The 20,662-nt window shown below is 41.1% G+C and overlaps 1 protein-coding gene and 1 long non-coding RNA gene across 2 annotated transcripts in view; one reads left to right on the plus strand and one right to left on the minus strand.

The window, feature by feature from the left end:
• Positions 1-6,680: 6,680 nt before the first annotated feature.
• LOC132371887 (uncharacterized) lies at positions 6,681-8,641 on the minus strand. The gene is made up of 3 exons (XR_009505004.1): positions 8,360-8,641; positions 7,151-7,288; positions 6,681-6,744 (listed from the first exon to the last, which is right to left on the minus strand). It is a non-coding gene; the product is annotated as an uncharacterized LOC132371887 (long non-coding RNA).
• The window catches only part of HERPUD2 (HERPUD family member 2), a 48,820-nt gene continuing 36,778 nt past the window's right edge, over positions 8,621-20,662 (plus strand). Inside the window, exons 1-2 of the mRNA XM_059933618.1 lie at positions 8,621-8,989; positions 9,190-9,610. Of these exons, the coding sequence (XP_059789601.1) occupies positions 9,464-9,610 (147 nt within the window). The 5' untranslated portion in view covers positions 8,621-8,989; positions 9,190-9,463. The remainder of the gene's footprint in view (positions 8,990-9,189; positions 9,611-20,662) is intronic.

Genomic DNA, 20,662 nt, shown 5'->3' on the forward strand with positions numbered 1-20,662 from the left:
TAAGATAAAAAGTACAAAACCTTTGAAATGTGAAATACTTTGAATGAATGAAGTGGGTTTCTAGGGCACAGTATTTGAAGCACTTGACTTAGTTGTCATTCCCTTTCCTTACCCATGTCATTTAAATCAGTTATCCTGCTGATCCCAGATCTGGCCTCAGAATCTTAACACAGCTAATTAGGAAGCCACTGCCAACATAAAGAAATTGCTGCAGTTACTGGAAGCGAAATGGGAGGGATGGTGGAGAGTGTAATGAAAAAGGATGAAGCTGTCCTTAAGAATGGCACAGTGAAAAATAGGCCTTAAGAAGGGGGAGGTAGACATGCATGCCTGGTCGTGTGAGGTCCATCTTATCTCCTGTGGCATAGCTAGACCTCTCTGAACTCACAGTGTCGGCTGGGCTTGTGGAAAGGCAGTGGATTGGTTTTAATGAGCATATAATCTGGGGGAAATGTGAGAAAAAGTTGGAAAAAGCTGAGGAAAGGAAGAGTCAAGTCAAATTACTGTTTGCCTTTTGCAAATTGCCCCCAGCCCACTTCAATACAGCAAATCGCTCACTTTCCTCTTCTGCTTTTGGCTGAGACATAAACTGGCTGGGTTGCAGAAGGGCCTGGGATACTGCCCTTACTCTATTTTGTCTTACAGTCATTTGTGGGCTTGTCTTATTTTCTCCTAAGTTGTAAACCCCTTGAAGGCAAGTACATCTTACTATTCTTTGTGTCCTCTATTATAGTGAGTAGCACAAATATTATTATTGTAAATGGTGAACATTAAGTATTGTTGCAGTTGAGCTAAGAATTGACATTCCTCTGCATATAATGGTCTCTGATCCAAAGGATATACTGCATCCTATGAAACAGATTCTCATCCTTTCAGGGTGCTGTCTTCCAAATGGCACTATAACTAGGGAGTTCATCTCAGTGGCAGCATCCCCTTCAGTCATGCCTGGTCTACAAATGAGAGCAACACAGAGCTTTACAAGGATGTGGGAGCTCCCCTCACTCATGTATTTCTCAATGCCTTAGTGAAGTGAGTGTCTTCTGGGCCTTCTCATGGAACGTTGAAGGGGACGGGTGGGTGTGCAGGTAACACGCAATACATTTAACATACCTATTTCCCTAGGCCCCTGGATTCCTTTATCTACATGATGTAGATAGCTCTGGTATCTCAGCTGTATTAAATGTAGGCCATGGTTGAGTCCAAGTTTCAGTCGACCAATCAATCAATTGTGAGAGCTACCTTCAGCTTCATGAACTAACACATCAAACCTGGAATCTACTAAGTGCACTATATCCATTAATTTGGCTCAACCTAGTGTTGTATTTCACCCTCCGAGGTCTAACACTCTTAGAATATACTTCCTATTTCTGCTGATATAGATTAGTAAAGTCTTGCAATTATCTTGGTGTGTAAGCTATTTCTTCCTGGGTCACTGTGTGTACCTGTCGTCATGGAGAATGCTGAGATTTAACCCTAGTTTTAGGTCTAGGGGCAATAGTGGGTGGTTATAGTGTGTCTTGTGGAGAATAAATATTCCGTTTTAAGGCATCTTCCCCGGTGAGGTTATCACAGAGTTTTTAAGCAAAGGAAGGCTAGTCTCCAGAGGGCAAACTTCTTTCTTTAATAGAGGTAGCTTAGAGTGACTTGTAGTTTCAAGATGATTAGCTTCATCTGTGTTCAAGCAGCTGTCCCCATTCCAATTTTCAGGATCCCATTCTTTCTCATTCAATGCTTTAACTTTTATGTAAAAAATGAAAAAAAATTTAGCCATTTTATTTTAGTAATAATGATGATGATGATGATAATGTTAAAAAATGCAGGCTGCATCCTACTTTGGGTTTCCCTTTTTCTTTCTTGGCACACTTTTTCTTTTTGCCTAGTACACTTTGTTTTTTTCTGTAACCCTGGTCTTTCCTCTCTGCCCATTCTTTTCTGTTTTTTCCTTTTAAAAATGTTTATACAATTTTTAAAGGTTACACTCCATTTACAGTTATTACAAAATATTGGCTATATTCCCCATGTTGTATAATACATCCTTGTAGCCAGTCTTAACACCCAATAGTTTGTACCTCTCACTCCCCCACCTGTATACCACCCGCCCCTGCCACTGTTAACCGCTAGTTTGTCGTGTGAAAAATTTGATGGAACTGTGAATACAACTATTGTTACAGTTCAGCAATCCATATAATAAAATTTTGTGCTTGATTTTTGACAATATCACCCCTATGTCTGAAAGAACTAAAAGATTCTTTTATAGTTATCATGGAAGCTTCCTGGTCTTAGACTGTGACTTGAGCTGAGAGTTGAAAGAAACGAGCTTGTGATTTTCTTTCTATAAGTGCTAAAGGACACTCAGAAGACTCTATGCCATACCATTGTCCTTAGAGACATCTTAACTGCCATAGTGGTCAAGTGCAGCATCCAGCTGGGTAATCTCTTGCTTCAGTTGACATGTCATCACGATCAACCACAGATGACAGTTTGATTACTTTAATGCCCTCATCTCACTTCTCAGTGGAGAAGAACCCAGCCAAAGGGCATGACCAAGGCAATCCTCAAATTCTTTGTGTGTTTCTCTCCTGGGATCACTACTGATACCAATTCTGTATCAGTTAGGGTCCAATCAAGAGACAGAAATCAAACAATATTTTGAACATGGAAGGTTAAATATAAAGAATTACCATTTATAACAAGGAATTGGAGTGATAAGGAGATGGATAGTAAAGAACTAAGAAAATGCTAAAGAATATAGGAAAATCAGATATAGTGATCATCTACTGCCCTAAGGGCTGAGATAGACCCTCCTTGAAGAAGTCCAGTGACTGTGGCTCATTTGATGTCAGAGAAGTTTGCTGAGGGAGAAAAGTTGCCTAAGGGGTGTGAGGGGAAGCTATTCATGAACAGTGTTGTACTGGTGGTACTCCATGTGAAGCCACTTGATGGGGTTCCAGGGAAAGATGCTCATGGGTGTTGCCTGCAAAGTTGCCTGTTCATGGGAGGTGCTACACACTGCTGGCCACTGGGCACTGCTGGAACTGAGAGCTGCAGAAGCCACACGTGCTGTAAGAGCCTGCCTAAGGGAGCACACCACACTACACAGGTAGAGAACTCTATTCTTCCTCTAGTGTCCCTCCAGTGCTCTTTACTGACAAAGCTTAATATCATGAGAGCTGGAAAAGGCGAAGTATTGATATTTACAGGATTTATTTCTATTATCACAAAGCAGGCAATGAACAGTGTTTTGGGGCCCTTGAGGCAGTAACTTGGTAATTGGCTCAATAACCCATTTCCTTTAACTGGAAAAACCTTACAATGAGGACTAAATTTTGTTGCTGCTCTGAAAGGCATTACAAATGGCCCCTTCAAGAAGCTGATAAAGGGCTTCCCTGGTGGCGCAGTGGTTAAGAACCCGCCTGCCAATGCAGGGGACACGGGTTCGAGCCCTGGTCCGGAAAGATCCCACATGTCGTGGAGCAACTAAGCCCGTGCACCACAACTACTGAGCCTGCGCTCTAGAGCCCATGAGCCACAACTACTGAAGCCCGCGTGCCTAGAGCCCGTGCTCTGCAACAAGAGAAGCCACCGCAATAAGAAGCCCATGCACCGCAACGAAGGGTAGCCCCTGCTCGCCACAACTAGAGAAAGCCCGTGCACAGCAATGAAGACCCAACGCAGCCAAAAATAAATAAATAAACAAACAAACAAATAAAAGCTGATAAAAACCATGGACTCTCCCTCCAGATAAATGCACATGTGTACATATGTACACAGTCCTATAGATAATTCAGGGTATGTCTCTGGACCCAGATTAAGAACCCCTGAGTTAGGCCCATGACTACTCTCCATGTTCAATTTAGTGATTATTCTTACCTTTATTTGAATGTAGTGTAGCAAATTTAATATTCCCAAACTCAGCTAAACTATATTTACTTTTAGCAAAAAAGATAAACATTTATAAACATTTGAGAAATATAGGCAATAGAGTTAGATAGTTCTAATTTTGGGGGGAGGAAATTGGTGAAACATCTCTGGGAAGAGAGAGGCTAAATGCCAGAGGAAGGGTATGCAGTTGTGAACCAACTCCAAGGTTACTATTGGGATTTGGACTTGGATAGCTGCATACAGAAGGAGCAGGGTATCCATTATGACCTGCTATGCTTTGGTAAGGTACATTATGGTAACTGGCCTCCAATATGACAGGAGGTCCTTACCTCCTGGTATTCATGCTCATACTACTCTCCTCCTACAATGACTCAGGGCTGGCCTTTGTGACCAAATAGCACACCATGTAGGTGACAATGTATGATTTCAGAAACTAAGTCATGAAAGGCATTGCTGCTTCAGCCTTGGTCTCTAGGATTCCCTCATTCTGGGGGAATCCAGCTGTCTGGTTGTAAGGACATTCAAAAGCAGTCCTGTGGAGGGACCCACATGGGGAGGAACAGAGACTTCACACCAACAACCAGCCCAACTTGCCAGCCTTAGGAGTAAGCCATCTTGGAAGTAGATCCTCCAGTTCCAATCAAGCCTTCCGATAACCAAATGCCAGCTGAAATCCTGACTGCAATTTCACGAGAGACTCAAAACCAGAACCAACAGCAAAGACACTCCCAAAATTCTGACCCGGTTTTAGGGGCAATTTGTTTTGCAGCAATAAATAACTAATACATACATTTAGGTCAAAATTCTTTAGAGGGTGAAAAATATAAGGGATTTCCCCTTCCCCCCTTCCTCTGGTCACCTAAAGGAGGTCAGTGAGATGCTATTTGCTACAGTTTTCTCCAAGTGTTATGATAAATAAGTCAGTGGATTAACTCATCAGAGAAATTAGACTTCTGTCTTACCCAAATGGTCGCTCTAAGAACTGACTAGACATATAGTTTCTGAAAAGCAGGAAATCCAACTGCTAAACTACCGTATGAAGATTTATATTAATACAGAAATAGAAATATAGATGTGTCCTTATGAAGACTATTCTAGGGAAATCATGTGTCAAAATGCTCATTATGGCCACCATAATTGAGGAGGGCTATGCAAACTAGTGTGTTCAAAGGTTGAGTCAATGTTTTGAGTGATCTGGAAACTATTCTTAAGGATGGTTGAAGAATCTGGGGATGTTTAGTTTGGATAAGATGTAGACAGCATTTAACCATTTGAAGGGCAGACATGGAATAAAAGTAAACATATTTTGAATTAATCAAGAGGAGAAAAGTGGCCTAATGACAAATTATAGCAATGCAGATTTTAATTCACTTATAATAACCATGGCTGTTTAACAATAGGTCATGCTGTAGTGAAAACTATGGTGCTCCCTTTCCCTGGAAGGGTTTAAGCCAAAGTTGGGTGACTGCCTTTCTGAGATGCAGTAAGAGTGATTCCGGCAGTACTTGGAAAGCTATCTAGATGACCTCTAAGATGTTGTTCCTGAAAGCCTTTTCCTCCTGAATGTGTCTTGTTATGCATGAATATCTTTAAGACAGTTCAGTGTAGTGGAAAGACTGTGTATTACAGAGGAATCAGAATTCTGTTTAGAAGTTACTAGCTGTGTGACTTGGGGCAAGACATTTAGCCTTTCTGAGCTTCACTGACCTCACTACCTCTCAGGGCTGTTCTGAAAATTCATTAAATGACACATCACTTAAATCATCCACTTGGCATTTAATGCATGTGTGGTTTTCTTCCTTCCATTTTCTACAATATGGTTTATAATCAAACATCTGGGACCAATTAAGATTTTGAAAGTACAGTGTTGAAATGAGCTAATTTTCCTAGGCTTGAAGTGGAGGATTTCACTTGTTTTTAAACAATAAATTTGATTGAGATTTGATTAGATGCTTTGTGGCACAGCATCTTAAAAAAAAAAAAGACAGGTTTGGTGTAAACAGAAGTAGAAGGAATCAGAAGCCAGATGGCTATCATCATCTTTGAAATTTTCAACTGCAAGATCATCACTTGACTAAAGTCTTTCTTCCCAAGAGAGTTATCATAAAAACAAAAACAAAAAACCAAAACACTGAAAACTATATTATTCAACATCATAAAGTATTTTACCTTCCTGGAAGGTATTCCAAATTTTAGTAAGAAAAGCTCAGTAATAAGCACTCTATTTTCTTTAAAATTTTAAAAGAAACTGGAATCTCACAGAAGGAGTCGATATAAGCTTTTCTAGCTGTCCTCCTTCCCAATTAAAAGAATTAGAAGTAAATATCCCACAAATACTGGAAATCAGTTTTATTATTTACAAATAATTTTCTTTAAGTGTTTTACTTTGTCAACAAAGAAAGTTACTCCATGGGCAGAAATCACCCTGAATTACTGAACTAGCGACTAAAATTATGTGCATTGAATAGTTAATATTGTTAAAGTAGATTTGGCCTTAACAATCACAAATCCTTTATTATCTATTAGCATCCTACCCTTAAGCATTCTCATTAGAGGCTGTCTTTAAGTAGCAAATGGTAACTGAGATGTGTAGTTGTTCCCTTCTTATGTGCAACATGGACAAAGAACAAACAGCTCACAGCAGCCTCTAAGTAACTGCTATCTTGCATCCCCTCCATGCTGTTTTTCCTACTCCAAATTCCAAGTTAAACACTATCAATAGTCTAGGGACTACCCTTTCATACATTTTTCTATACACACATACACGTAATTTAACAAAAATGGGATCATATTTACATACTGTTTTTATTGTGGGCAAGTTCAACAGCATCAAAAGCATTTTTAGGTTGTTAATTCAGGTGGCTGTAAAGCAAAAAAAAAAAATCATTTCTGTCAGATACTCTATCATCTTTATACTCATATATTTCAAATTCTTGAATGTTCATTACATTTTAAAATGATTTTGTCCATGTTAGTGAACCTTTGATGAACTCTACTTTAAATAGTATCTATCACAGTGAAATGCATTCTCTCCATATTAATATTTATTAATATAATTCTCATTAATAACGTACATTTCAGAGTGCCAACCAAGGGGGATGACCACATTACTCTAAGGGGTTCCTGGAAGTGAGTCACAGGCATAAGTGACAGGAGCCGCTGGCTTGGGTGGTGGTGGTGCTTGTGGCAGTTGCGGTTGGGGAGACTTCCTGCCTTAAACAGGAATTGGACATAAAAGAATTCTTAGAGCAGACAGCTTGGGACTTACATGGTGGCACACTTATGCCATAAAGGTTTCAACCTCTTTCAATTGTTCTGTTCTGCCATCCTTGTAATATAGGCCTTTGTTCTCCTGTCTGTTGCTTCAGGACTGAGCTGTGGCTGCCCCACCGCCGGCATCACATTCCTTCAGGAAGAAAGACAGGTGTAGGGCAGGGATGAGCTCTGGTCTGCAGAACATGTTCATCTGGAAGCCCCAGTAGCAACTTCACCTTTCATCTTATGGACTACAGCTGTGTCGAATGGCTGCTGCTAGATGTAAGGGAGCTAGAAAAAGTACTTGTAGCTAGAATTAAGTTAAGGTTCTATTAAGATGACTAGATACTAGGTAGAAAAAGGGTCTGCTAAAGGAAATCCAAGTCATAGTAAACTGTTCTCATTCCATGACAAGAAATAAAGGAAACTTCACTCTTATTTTAGAAGAGCATTGAGAGGGTAAGGCTAAGATATGGTAGGTGTCCTATCACAAAGAAAAGAGGTGAAGGAGGAGAGGGTGTAAGGGATCCTGGGGCCCTAGCTGTTGAAAGGAAGAATTTCCTCTTGGTCACTAACTTTCACTAACTCCTCTGCAGCTGAGAGAGGAAGAGACCAGGTCCCCAAAGCCCCCTATATTATCTGCTTGTATTCACCTATAAGTGGAAGCCTGGACCTGTGCAAATGCACATTTCTTAACTTACCGCACTGACTCCTAAACCTGTGCAGAAAATGGAGAGTAAGTCGGCTTTGGGCAATAGCCTGAACCTTCGCGTTCCCACGTGTAAACCATAAACCAGAAAAATAACACTGCCATCCGTCTTCATCTCCCACTGTGCTGAGCACACAGTAGGTGCTCAGTAAACAAACACTTGCCAACTTTTGAGAAGACGGAGAGGAAATACATGGAAATTAATATTTAGTTGAGAGACTGATATACGCCAGAACTGTACCAGATGGCTTACCTACATAGCTCATTTAATCAACAGCACGCAGTCAGGTAGCCATTACCGTCCCCATTTAGGGAAGTAAACTGAGGCTCAGGAAGTTTAGCCAGGGTCACACGGAAAGTAGAGGTAGACTTCAGGTTTAACTGAAAGCCTTCTCCTTATGCAATGTACCCACAGTCTCTCCTTCCCCAAAGCTCCAGGTACCGTGCTTTACAGAGAGTCGACACAAGAAATTACGGGCAGAAGTCTGATTGAGCATCAGGGAGAACACTGACTTTTGCAGAGACAGCTCTAAGGATGAGGAACACTTCCCAAGTCTTCCGGGTGTGGTCAAAACAGAATGTGCTAACGCCAGCGAAGCTAGTGGAGGCCCGAGTTCCGCTGGGGAGGCAAGGCGGAGCGAATGGCCTGGCAGGGCGGGCTCGACACGCCCGAGTGGCTTCGAGGCGACACACAACTCGGCACGGGCCGCCCTGGGCCGCCCGGGGCGGTCGGCGACGGGACCTGGAGAGCAGCGCGCGTGGGCGAGTCGCCCCTGACGCACTTCCGCCCTGCGTTTTCCGGCTTAAAGGGGACCCGGACCTTATTCACAACAACAACAAAACAGGCGCACTCGCGGCCGGCGCCCCTATTCTAGTCCCCGCCCTCCTGCCACCTGTCGCCGCCTCGGCTGCGCCCGGCTTTGCGCCCCAGCTGCCCTGCCGGAGGCGTCAGGCGGAGAGCCTTTCGGCCAACTTCTCCCGCTGCCGCCGCGCCGCCTCGCGAGATCCAGGGCCGGACCGTGGGCGCCGCCGAGCAGTAGGAAGGGAGCGGCCGCCGCGGAGGACGCTCGGCCGGACTGTGCGATCGGTGGCCGTGCCCGGGGGCGGAGGGCGGCGGTGGCGGGCCCCGCAGCCATCTCTCAGGTAGCCCTGCCTGTCGCGGTTGGCCACCCTGAGCGGCCCGTCCCCTTCTCCAGCCCGCGTGGCGAGGCCGTCGCGTCGGGGCCTTGTTGCGTTTCAGCTTAGGGGTCGCGGCGGGGGCGGGGCGGTGGCTCGGGCTGTCGCGTCCTCACCCCTCCCTACCTTCTCACCGCTTTCTCTCTCCCCTTGGCCTCCCTCTGCAGACCGGAGCCCGGCGGAGCCCGAACCTGGCGGGGAAAACTGCACCCCCGGCCGGGCCCCCAGACCCCGCCGCCGCCGCCGCCGCCGCCACTGTCCATCATCCTCGGTACCGGCAATGGCCTTTGTATCGCCCGATGCACTTGTGACTGACTTGAACAAGGAATAGTAAGAACCCATTCGCTTCCGTCCCCATCCCAGCCGCGCCGGCAGTAACCACCTCGGCTCATTTGGGCTTAACTGCTGCTCCTCTTGACTCTGTTCGATCTTGGAGGCACCATGGACCAAAATGGGATGGAGATTCCTGTGACCCTCATCATTAAAGCACCGAATCAGAAATACAGTGACCAGACTATTAGCTGCTTCTTGAACTGGACCGTGGGGAAACTAAAAACGCATCTGTCTAACGTGTACCCTAGCAAACCAGTAAGTGTCTAAAAGCTGGGCGCAGCTGCTCTGGCCAGCAGATTTTCGTGTCATATACTCCCTTACTCCCTGCTTATCCCCACCCCTCTTGAGTCAAATAGGTCTCTTTTTGACTGCAAAGTATTTTGACCGCGAAGCATTTTGCGTTCCGAGGTTATGTGACTCTCTTGAGTGTCTGAACCATCATTAATATTTTCCTGATGAGGTCCAGTTAATTAGTAAGTGTAATTAGTAAGTGAAATATCAAGGCACATGAGAATCGGCAGGCATACAATAGGACCGTTTTCCTTGGACTCAAAGTCATCAACCTAAAATGGGAATGACAGGTGCATCCTTTAAAAAAAAAAAAGATAAGCACTGCAATCCATATTCAAGCTTTTATTGCTTATTAGACTAAAATTCCTTTTTACTTTCAACATCTGGCCCAGAAATTTGCTCATTGCTGAAGAGCGAATTTTGAAATAAGTATGTGACCCCTATGAAAGTTATACTTTACACACTAGTATGTTTCAAGAAGCAAAGAGTTAAACGTTTTAGATTCACTTTCTTCTGCCCCTCCCTCTCTCATTTTCCTCCTGTAGAGGACACAAATTTTCTTCATTTAGAAGAGAACAGTCCTTCCACACCCCCACCATTTGGTGCATCATTTTATTCCTTTCATATAGCCATTTGTAAACCAGTGCGGCAGTGTTTTTCATTCTGAATCACATCTGGATATTGCAAAGATAATAAATAAAATAGACAGTACGGCTCCATCTGTCCCCAAAGTTAGATTTGAAAGTTATCAACACAGTTGATAACTAAGTCTTGGAATAATTTAGAAAAGTATAATGTTGTGTAGTGTGTATGAAAGTTAGGCTTTCATGTTCTCCATTGTGTAAAAATTTCATTCCTGAATAAGTAGTTTTCAGTGATAACTAAACCTTTTTTTTTAATTAATGAAGAAGCTTGGATTTTTAGGGTGGGAAATATTTTTGGCATCTGGCAAATTTAAGCCAGCAGCAAGGATGTGTTGGAAGGCAACTGTGCTTTCTAGGTTTTACTTAACACTTGTTTTATGCAAATAAGTAAGGAAGGCACTTGATCTATATTAAGATGTTAATGAATTAGGACTGTTTCAGTGTTACAGTATTAAGTTTAGTTAGGCATTTAGGCTTCTAGAATAGCTATAGAAATAGGGTGGTTATTGCAAAAACAGGTGGTTTAGAAAAACAACTCTTAGTTGGCATTAGCTATGTTTGTCAGTACTTTTTGATTACAGATATTTTTAGTAGGAGAAATAAAAACCCTGAAGTATTTAAGTACTTAGAACAAAGTAGTTGGAACTCTCATTTTTTCAAATCTTTTCTTGAAAGGTAAGATTTACACAGGGGTAACAATTTCTTTTTAAAAATTTCTGCTTTACAAAAGATTTCCTATTGCATATGACTTGTTTTACACATTTTTGAAGTCGAAGATAGCTTTTCAGGATAGGCAGAATTGAAAGCCATAGACTTCCATAGCACTGTTCATAACATAGCCATTCCTAAGTACATTATTGAGCATATATCTAAGTACTTAGTTATATGCTCAAGTGTATACTTATGTGAGGATCTTTTACATTATATGATTAAACCAAAAGGGACTTGGTTTGCACTGTGATAGAACAAGAGTTATCACTTTTCTGAAACTTTTTCTTTTTTAAAAAGTATCTAAGAGAGGAGTGTGAACCCTATTTGTCTTATCTGCTCCTGGAATAAGCCTGTTTTTGGCAGGAGTTCTGCCATCTTAGCACTTATCTCAGTGGAGTGCTGTCAGTGCCCATGTGGATCAGTCAGCTGCTGGAGGACAGATCAGTTGCAAACTTCTCTACACCCCGCCCCCCTAAGCCACTTGCTTCTAGTACACACTGGAGGCACTTTTGGAAGGTGTACCAAATAATATACAGCCTATTAATTACCTAACCTTGTGGCAAACCTTTTTTCCTCTTCCAGCAAGTTTTCTCCAAGTGAATTGTAATATCTGAAGTTTATTTCTAGGTTAATGAGGGTGGGGATGGTGTACATGTGTTTCTTTTCTTTTTTTTTATAAATTTTTTTTTTTTTTTAAATTTTTGGCTGCATTGGGTCTTCGTTGCTGCGTGCGGGCTTTCTCTAGTTGCGGTGAGCAGGGGCTACTCTTTGTTGCGGTGCGCGGGCTTCTCATTGCGGTGCCTTCTCTTGTTGCGGAGCACTGGCTCTAGGCGCACAGGCTTCAGTAGTTGTGGCTCGCGGGCTCTAGAGTGTGGGCTCAGTAGTTGTGGCGCACGGGCTTAGTTGCTCCGCAGCACGTGGGATCTTCCCGGGCTAGGGATCAAACCCATGTCCCCTGCATTGGCAGGCGGGTTCTTAACCACTGCACCACCAGGGAAGCGCACATGTGTTTATTTTCATAGAGCTTCACTGAAAACTTTGTAAGGTTATTGACACACTCACATTCTAACTTTTTTATCACTTAGAACTGATTTGAAGTATCACAGTTGTTTAACAGACCAACTGTTTACTGATACTCCAAAGCCATAGGTAGTCCTCAGCATAGGAATTGGAGTCCTTAAAGTTTACTTGTAAAGTTGTTATTTAGAACAGAGAAATTTAACAATATAAGCAATATTATATTGTTGATTTAATATAAAGGAAGCTTAGATTCTTATGACCACCCACAATGACTACTTAACATTGATTCTGTTTTTAAGGGTCTCAAGTGCTGTTTGGTGTTTAACAGATCATTTCTTATGCCTGATTCCTTGCGCATAAGAAAGGTGGAGGTGGGTGGACTTGGAAGCAGAGAAGGGTTTAGTGCCTGGTAGAAGCAAGTGTTCCCCAGTGTGAAGTAGAACAGTTCGTAGACACTGCTCTTATGGGATCTGATGGGTCAGGGGAGGTAGAGGGCCTTGGTCCCTGCGGACAGTGGCTTCTAGGAAAATAAATGAGAGCTGCTGGAGGGAGAAGAATGGAGATTTGAAGTTGTTCATTTAGGATCTCTACAAGGATAGGTCACATGCCTACATGCTGTTAACGGAATTCTGGCTAAACTCTGCAACAGTGTGTAAAATCTTAAGATTTTAGCTTTATGGTCAGATATTCACTTCATTTAATCACAGATAATCTCCATTCGCATGGATATTTTAAATTCAACCTCCCCTCCCCTCAATAAACCCACAACAAATATACCCCTCCTTCCAAAGCACACTTTCTTGGGCTTCATTTATTTGTTTAATTAGAAATTTATTGACCTGGCATTTGAAGGTCTATGTATATACTAAGCAAAAAGGTGGTAAGAGTCCTTTGCTCTTAAGAAGCTCAGGTCTAGTGGGGGATACAGACATATAAGTAAATAACTACGATATTATGTACTAGTGTTATATAAGAGGGATGTACTGAGTGCTGTAGGAGCACTGGAAGGGAATGGTCTACTCTGGAGTGAGGGTAAGGGAATGTGTAGCTGTTTTAAGAAAAGATTCACAGGGACATTTTTCTTAAAGAATTGATAAGTTTTAGTCAGATAAGATCGTAGTTTCTTTTTCTTTTTTTTAACTGTTCTTTCAGAGCTATTGTTGCACTGATGATTCTAAATGCTTTATATTATTATAGTACTTAGTAGTATAGTACTATGTTAAAGGATTATAGCTCCATAATGGGCTAAAAGGGGGAAGTGTTTTCTAGTTAGGAAGCAAGGCAATTGCCACATTTATACAGAAGTTTACAAAGTCATTACTAAAAACCTCAGGTGTGAAACTGAGCTGTGGTGGAGTTTTGTTTAACTTTGAATGGTATTGATAATTGGTTTGGTACTTGGTTTAAGAACTGGGGAGGGGCTTCCCTGGTGGCGCAGTGGTTGAGAGTCTGCCTGCCAATGCAGGGGACACGGGTTCGAGCCCTGGTCTGGGAAGATCCCACATGCCGCGGAGCAGCTGGGCCCGTGAGCCACAGCTACTGAGCCTGCGCGTCTGGAGCCTGTGCTCCACAACAAGAGAGGCCGCGATAGTGAGAGGCCCGCGCACCGCGATGAAGAGTGGCCCCCGCTTGCCGCAACTAGAGAAAGCCCTCGCACAGAAATGAAGACCCAACACAGCCATAAACAACAACAACAACAACAAAAAACTGGGGAGTGCACCAGTTCATATTGATAGTGTATATAATTGTGAATCATATTCTAATATGACATTTGTCATCACTTCATGACTTTAGGTTTTCAGTTCCTAAAATTGGCCTGTAGTGTGAAATAATTATTCTGAAATTTAGGTAATTACTGCTAGTGGGTGAAGATAACCTATCAAGAGGGCCACTTTTTCTTGAGTAGTTTCAGACTTTGATCTAGTTTAGACTTATTTACTAGGTATGTAAAAATCAAAATGGTTGAACTTAATGTTATCCAGTAGAATGGACTATCCTAGAGAAAACTTTAAAAATAAGAAATAAAATAAAAAATAAGATCCTCTCAATCCAGTTAGGCACCTTTTTCATTATCTTGTTTCTTACTATTTGTTCTTATACACAAACAATAACTACGATGGACCTGACTCACCCTGAATTCAATTTTGAAGGCAAACCTTTCTGGGGCTTGTATCCTTTTGCTTCCCATTTTTGTCTTGAGGTCAAAATGCCTGTTGAACATGTCCTTCAGTTCTGGATAGACCTCCTTTCTCTTGGCACCTTTTCAAGTTGTGCCTTTGCTCTGAGATTTGTTAGAATTAAAGAAATAGGAATAGAACCAGTTGCATAGATTCTATTCTGAGAATATAACATTCTATAACCAAATTGCCTACAGTTCAGATGGAAGTCTTACTTTCATTGTCAGTGGAAGTAGCTTTTATAATATAATTTGAGGTTTATATCTGTCTTATTTTTGCAATTCTCTATTACCTTACTTAGGAAGGTCATTTTTTTTTTTTAATTTATTTATTTTATTTATTTTTGGCTGCATTGGGTCTTCGTTGCTGCACACGGGCTTTCTCTAGTTGTGGCGAGCAGGGGCTACTCTTTGTTGCAGTGTGTGGGCTTCTCATGGCAGTGGCTTCTCTTCTTATGGAGCACGGGCTCTAGGTGTGTGGGCTTCAGTAGCTGTGGCACATGGGCTCAGTAGTTGTGGCTCCCAGGCTCTAGAGCACAGGCTCAGGAGTTGTGGCTCGCGGGCTTAGTTGCTCCGCGGCATGTGGGATCTTCCCAGACTGGGGCTTAAACCCGTGTCCCCTGCATTGGCAGGCAGATTCTTAACCACTGCACCACCAGGGAAGCCCAGGAAGGTCATTTTTTAAAAAATTGTAAAATATTGGCTATATTCCCTGTGTTGTACAATATACCCTTATAACTTATTTTATATCTAATAGTTTGTACCTCTTAATCTTCTACCTGTTTATTACCCCTCCCCCCTTCCCTCTCTTCACTAGTAACCACTAGTTTGTTTTCTATATCTGTGAGTCTGCTTCTGTTCTGTTATATTCACTAGTTTGTTTTATTTTTTAGATTCCACGTATAAGTGATATCATACAGTATTTATCTCTGTCTGACTTATTTCACTTAGCATAAGTAAGCAGGTCATTTTTAAAATTTGCTTGCTTAACCATCTCAGAACTGTTGATTTAAAGGGGCTATAATCCACACACACAAATAATTTTTGTTTTATAAGACTCTTGTCAAAGGTTGATGGAAAGTTAAAAGTTTTGAATGAGTGCTGACTGAAATTTGTTTTGTTTAACTCCTTGCCTTTTTCTAATGTCTTTTTTGGAAAATAACAGTACTGTGAAGGTAATGTTTTGTTTAATCATGCATCAGTGCTTTTAAAAATAGGATTTTTCTAGAACTTTAAGTTTCTCTCCTTTACATAATAATTTTTTTTTTTGGCTGCGCTGCGCTGCTTGTGGGAACTTAGTTCCCCCACCAGGGATTCAACTCGGGTCCTCAACAGTGAGAGCATGGAGTCCTAACCACTGGACCACCAGGCAGTTCCCACACATAATGAATATTGACTTGATGGTCTTAAATGCTTTTTTTCAATGATTTTTAAAAATTTTTATTTATTTATTTTTGGCTGTGTTGGGTCTTTGTTGCTGCGCGTGGGCTTTCTCTAGTTGTGGCGAGCGGGGGCTACTCTTCATTGCGGCGCGTGGGCTTCTCGTTGCAGTGGCTTCGCTTGTTGCGGAGCACAGGCTCTAGGGCGCGCGGGCTTCAGTAGTTGTGGCTCGCGGGCTCTAGAGCGCAGGCTCAGTAGTTGTGGCGCACGGGCTTAGTTGCTCCACGACATGTGGGATCTTTCCGGACCAGGGCCCGAACCCGTGTCCCCTGCATTGGCAGGCGGATTCTCAACCACTGCGCCACCAGGGAAGCCCCTAAATGCTTTTATTTAACTGTCATATTTGGTGCTGTGATTTTAAGCTGCCGTTTACTAAGAGGTTGCTGTGTATACCAGGCATTCTGGTAAGCACTTTATATGTTTATCATACTTGTCCTTCATAGACAGCTTACGCTGTGAGTTCTGTTATCAGCTCTGTTTTATAGATGAGGAAACTGAGGCTTGGTGATTTTTTTTTTGCCCAAGGTCATAGAACTTTAAGTAGTAGAATCGGAGTTTGTACCCAGGTTGGTCTGACTTGCAAGCCTCAGGTCTTAACCATATGGTGGTTATATATAATAAGATGAAGGAAAGGCATTTAGGGATTTGGCCAGCTCAGTTATATACTTGCAAATTAAAAGGAAGTAAGTGGACTGTAAAAAGGCGTGTGTGTTTAGATGGTTTGTCATCTAAAGGCTACAGATGAATGGGTAACACAGTCTTAATACTGTTCTAATGCATGTCAGCTTAGTGTGTGGTTATTTTTGTTAATTTTGATAAATTATAGGGAAGGTATGGGAACATAATATCTTAAGACTTCCAAGTACATTGCTTTGCCCTATCTTTTCACATTCCCTGCTTGTTTGTATGAACCATAGCAGTCATGTATTTTGGCATCTCTGTTGTATGCATACCTGATTTGGCCTGTCAGTAGAAACAGCTAAGCAGGGAATGTCCCTTTGGAGTTCCAGAGGAAATTGTTGTGTAAGCTCTGTAAGCTGGTTTTGTTTACTGTTGTTGCAAGGGGATAAGAGGTAGAGGCAGTTTGGGTAAGCTCTGCTTCCATTTACAGTGTTTCTGAATTTCCCGAGGCTTTAGATTGGGTGGATTTAGTGGGAATGGGAGGGAGATATGTTCAGTACAAATTCACTGGATTCATTTCCCACAGAAACGATATTTTGTGCACTGAGAACCAGCTCTTTAAAGCTGTTTGACACTTACAGCTGAACTGTATATAAGAACTGAAATGTTAATAATTACCACTTTCAAAGAAATTGGGCTGTAGTTCTTTGCACTAATATATAAGTTAACCGTTGCTTTTACTGAGCTATTTGATTATGTTGAAGTTGGGTATACTAAGGACATGATTTTTTTAAGCCATTCATAATTATGAAAGACCCATTTAGTCCTTCACGTAAAAAATCTAATCTTTTGATACCAACTAGGTGACTTTCCAGAAATATAAAAGTGTTGTTCACCTTGTGAACTCATCTGTTAGACTTGTGAATATTCTAAGTGCATTAGGGATACATGGTATTTTATCTGTTTTTGCTATCTAGTTAAACAAACATTAAAAAGTCAGACACTTTAGATAAAGTATATTTAAACCTTTTAGAAAGGAAACATCTTTCCCCAGTTTAGGATTTATTTTTGCATATTATACTAGCAGGTGAGCTTTCCTCACCTTGGTTTTTAGCAACCTCTGTTAAGTGGGTAGCAGAGTTTTTGGGCCAGCTGGTTAAGCAGCCGTATATTTGGAGTGGTATAGTTTTGTCTCTGGGCTACTCAGAGTGCCAACAGGATGTTTCCAACTTGGTAATTTAGCTGCCTCTACTCTACCGTATATCACCAGGCTTCGTCTAGGGTGGAGCAGGGGAGATGGTAAAGTACTGTACCTATTAAGATTTGCTGACTGTTAGATGTAGGATGTGAGCAACAGGAAGAATTGGTGGTGTTGTTAACAGAGGTAGTCAAGTATATTTATATGTTAATCTGTGTAGCCAGTATCTTAACAGAAGAAAATTTTCATTGACAATTTAATTAGTACTTCATTTTAGATTATCCAATCCTGAGTCTTCTGAATTCTTATATTTAAAGGATACCATGTAACATTTTTTATTGAGAGAAAAATGAACTTTTATTGTGTTAAGCTACTGAGATCTTGAGGTTCGTTATAGCAGCTAGCATTACTTACCCTAATACAGAAGTGGATTTTTCATCAAGGTAAAAAATACTGTTAGTAGGTCTGGATAAATAAAATTGTGTCACTTTTACAAGTTAAACTGAATTTGAATTTAGATCTCAAAATCTGTTATTTTCCTAATACTGTAGATTATAATGCAAACCAATTGAAAATTCAGTTGATTATTGTGTGGTTTGTTATCATGTCTAACCACTGGTTTTCCAGATATTTAAATTAAATTCACTGATTTAAACTGAATTTTTTCACTAATTTTTTTAGTAGAAAAAATTTCAAATCTTCTTAATTTATGCACATGAAAACTTTTTCTCTGTTTTCACCCAAAGTAAAATTAAAGAATTCTTTTTCCTTTTACTTCTGATATCTGAAGGTGTTTGAATATTCAATTTAAAGTAACAATTTAAAAAATTAAGATATAATTCACATACTGTAAAGTTTACCCTTTAATGTGTACAACTCAGTGGTTTTTAGTAGTTCACAAATTTGTACAGTCATCGCCACTGTCTAATTCCAGAACATTTTTATCACCCCATACTCATTAGCAGTCACTCCCCATTCTCTGTCCCCCAGTCCTTGGTAACCAGTAATCTACTTTTTGTCTATATGTATTCACCTATTCTGAAAACTTCACATAAATGTAACTGTAATATATATGGCCTTTTATGTCTGGCTTCTTTCACTTAGCATAATGTTTACAAGGTTCATTCATGTTATAACATGTATCAGTTCTTCATTACTTTTTATGGCCAAATAATATTCCATTATATGTAAATGTCACATTTTGTTTATCCATTCATCAAAGCATTTGAGTTGTTTCGACTTTTTGGCTATTATGAATAATGCTGCTGTGCACATTGCTTTACAGGTTTTTGTGTGGACGTGTTGTTTTCAGTTCTCTTTGGTATATACCTAGGAATGGAATTGGATGTATACTGAGTCATATGGTGGCTTTCTGAGGAACTGCCAAGCTTTTCCAGAGGCTGTTCCATTTTACATTCCCACCAGCAATGTATGAGAGTTCTACTTTCTTCATATCCTCATCCACACTTGTTTTTGCTTCATGTATTTTCGGGGAGTTCCATGTAATTTTGTTACATTCTGCTTTTTTGAAAATTGATGTTCCCTTGCTGTGAAAAGATATGTTTACTTTAAGTTGACTATTAATTTAGAGTAAAGTTAATACTAAGATACTAACACGTGATTGCTCCTTCAATAGTATAATAATATGCTAATATCAGTACCATTTGCAGAAATGAACCAAATGAATTTAGAACCAGCAAGTGTTTTAAGCTAGTATTGTGATTCACAGACTAAATACTTCATTTCCATTCTTAATGATTACATGTAAAATAACTGATATAATGAACTTCAAATAAGTTGTGTCTTCCAAATCTGTGTAAGCCCCTTTGGACTCATAACACTTCATTTAATAAATCGGCATTTAGCATCTACTCTGCAGGACACAGTGCTAGGCTCTGGGAGTAAAGGGATGAGCTAGACAGACATGGACCCTCGTTTATTCTTGGCACTCATATTCCACTTAGGGAAATAAACATGTGCAGATAATTACAGATTATGGCTTGTGTTATGAAGGAAACAAACCGGGTGTGTGAAAGGAAATACTCTACTTTAAATTTGTAAATCAGATAAGACCTCTCTGAGGAGGTCATTTTAAAGCTAAGACCCAAAAGATGATTAAGAGCTAGCCCTGCGAGAGCTGGGAGAGACTGTTGCAGGTAGGATGTCTGAGTTGGGGAGGAGCTTGGCATATTTGGGGATCTAAGTGAATGCCAGTTTGGCTAGTAAGTGAGGAGGAAAGATTATGATCAGAGGAGGTTGGAAAGAGACAGAAACCAGATCTGCTGGGACCATCTGGTTATGGTGTGGAATTAGAATTCAATCCAGAGTGGTAGGAATCCATTAGAGAGTCACAGGAGTGATTCACATTTTTTTTTTTTTTTAATTTATTTATTTATTTATTTATGGCTGTGTTGGGTCTTAGTTTCTGTGCAAGGGCTTTCTCCAGTTGCGGCAAGCGGGGGCCACTCTTCATCGCGGTGCGCGGGCCTCTCACCATCGCGGCCTCTCTTGTTGCAGAGCACAGGCTCCAGATGCGCAGGCTCAGTAAGTGATTCACATTTTTAAAAGATCACTCTATTTACTGACTGTAGAACACAGTGTAAAGACCAGTTAAGAAGCTATTACAGAAGTTCAGGCAAGAGGTGATGGTTTTAGGTTAGGGTAATGGCAATAGAGATGGAAAGAAATGGACTGAGAGGGACTTTTGGAGATAGAGTCCGTAAGATTTGCTGATGGTTAGATATGTTAGACAAGGTGAGAGAAAAATTGAGGATAATGCCCAGATTTTTGGCTTAAACAACTGGTGGCAAGTTGCTATGGAATAGGGAACAAGCAAGAGGAAAGATCTGGGGAATTGGGAATTGAGAACCCCTGTAGATGTTTTGATTTTGAGTTGCCTATTAAGATATCTGAAGGTGGAGATTCCCTGGTGGTCCAGTGGTTAAGACTACATGCTTCCACTGCAGGGGGCATGGGTTTGATCCCTGGTCCAAGAAATAAGATCCCGCATGCTGCCTGGTGCGGCCAAAAAAAAAAAAAAAAGATATTTGAAAGTGTCAGATGTCTAACAAGCAGTTGGATATCTGGATCTGGGTCTGAGAGGGACAGAGAGGCCTTGGATAGAAAAGCAAATTTGCATCTCAGCTGAAGAAACTTCCTTAACTTTTAGAATTGGATGGAAGACACTGGAGAGGGACAGTGGCTAA

This window comes from Balaenoptera ricei, chromosome 9 (genome assembly GCF_028023285.1).
Source record: "Balaenoptera ricei isolate mBalRic1 chromosome 9, mBalRic1.hap2, whole genome shotgun sequence".
NCBI classification, from domain to species: Eukaryota; Metazoa; Chordata; class Mammalia; order Artiodactyla; family Balaenopteridae; genus Balaenoptera; species Balaenoptera ricei.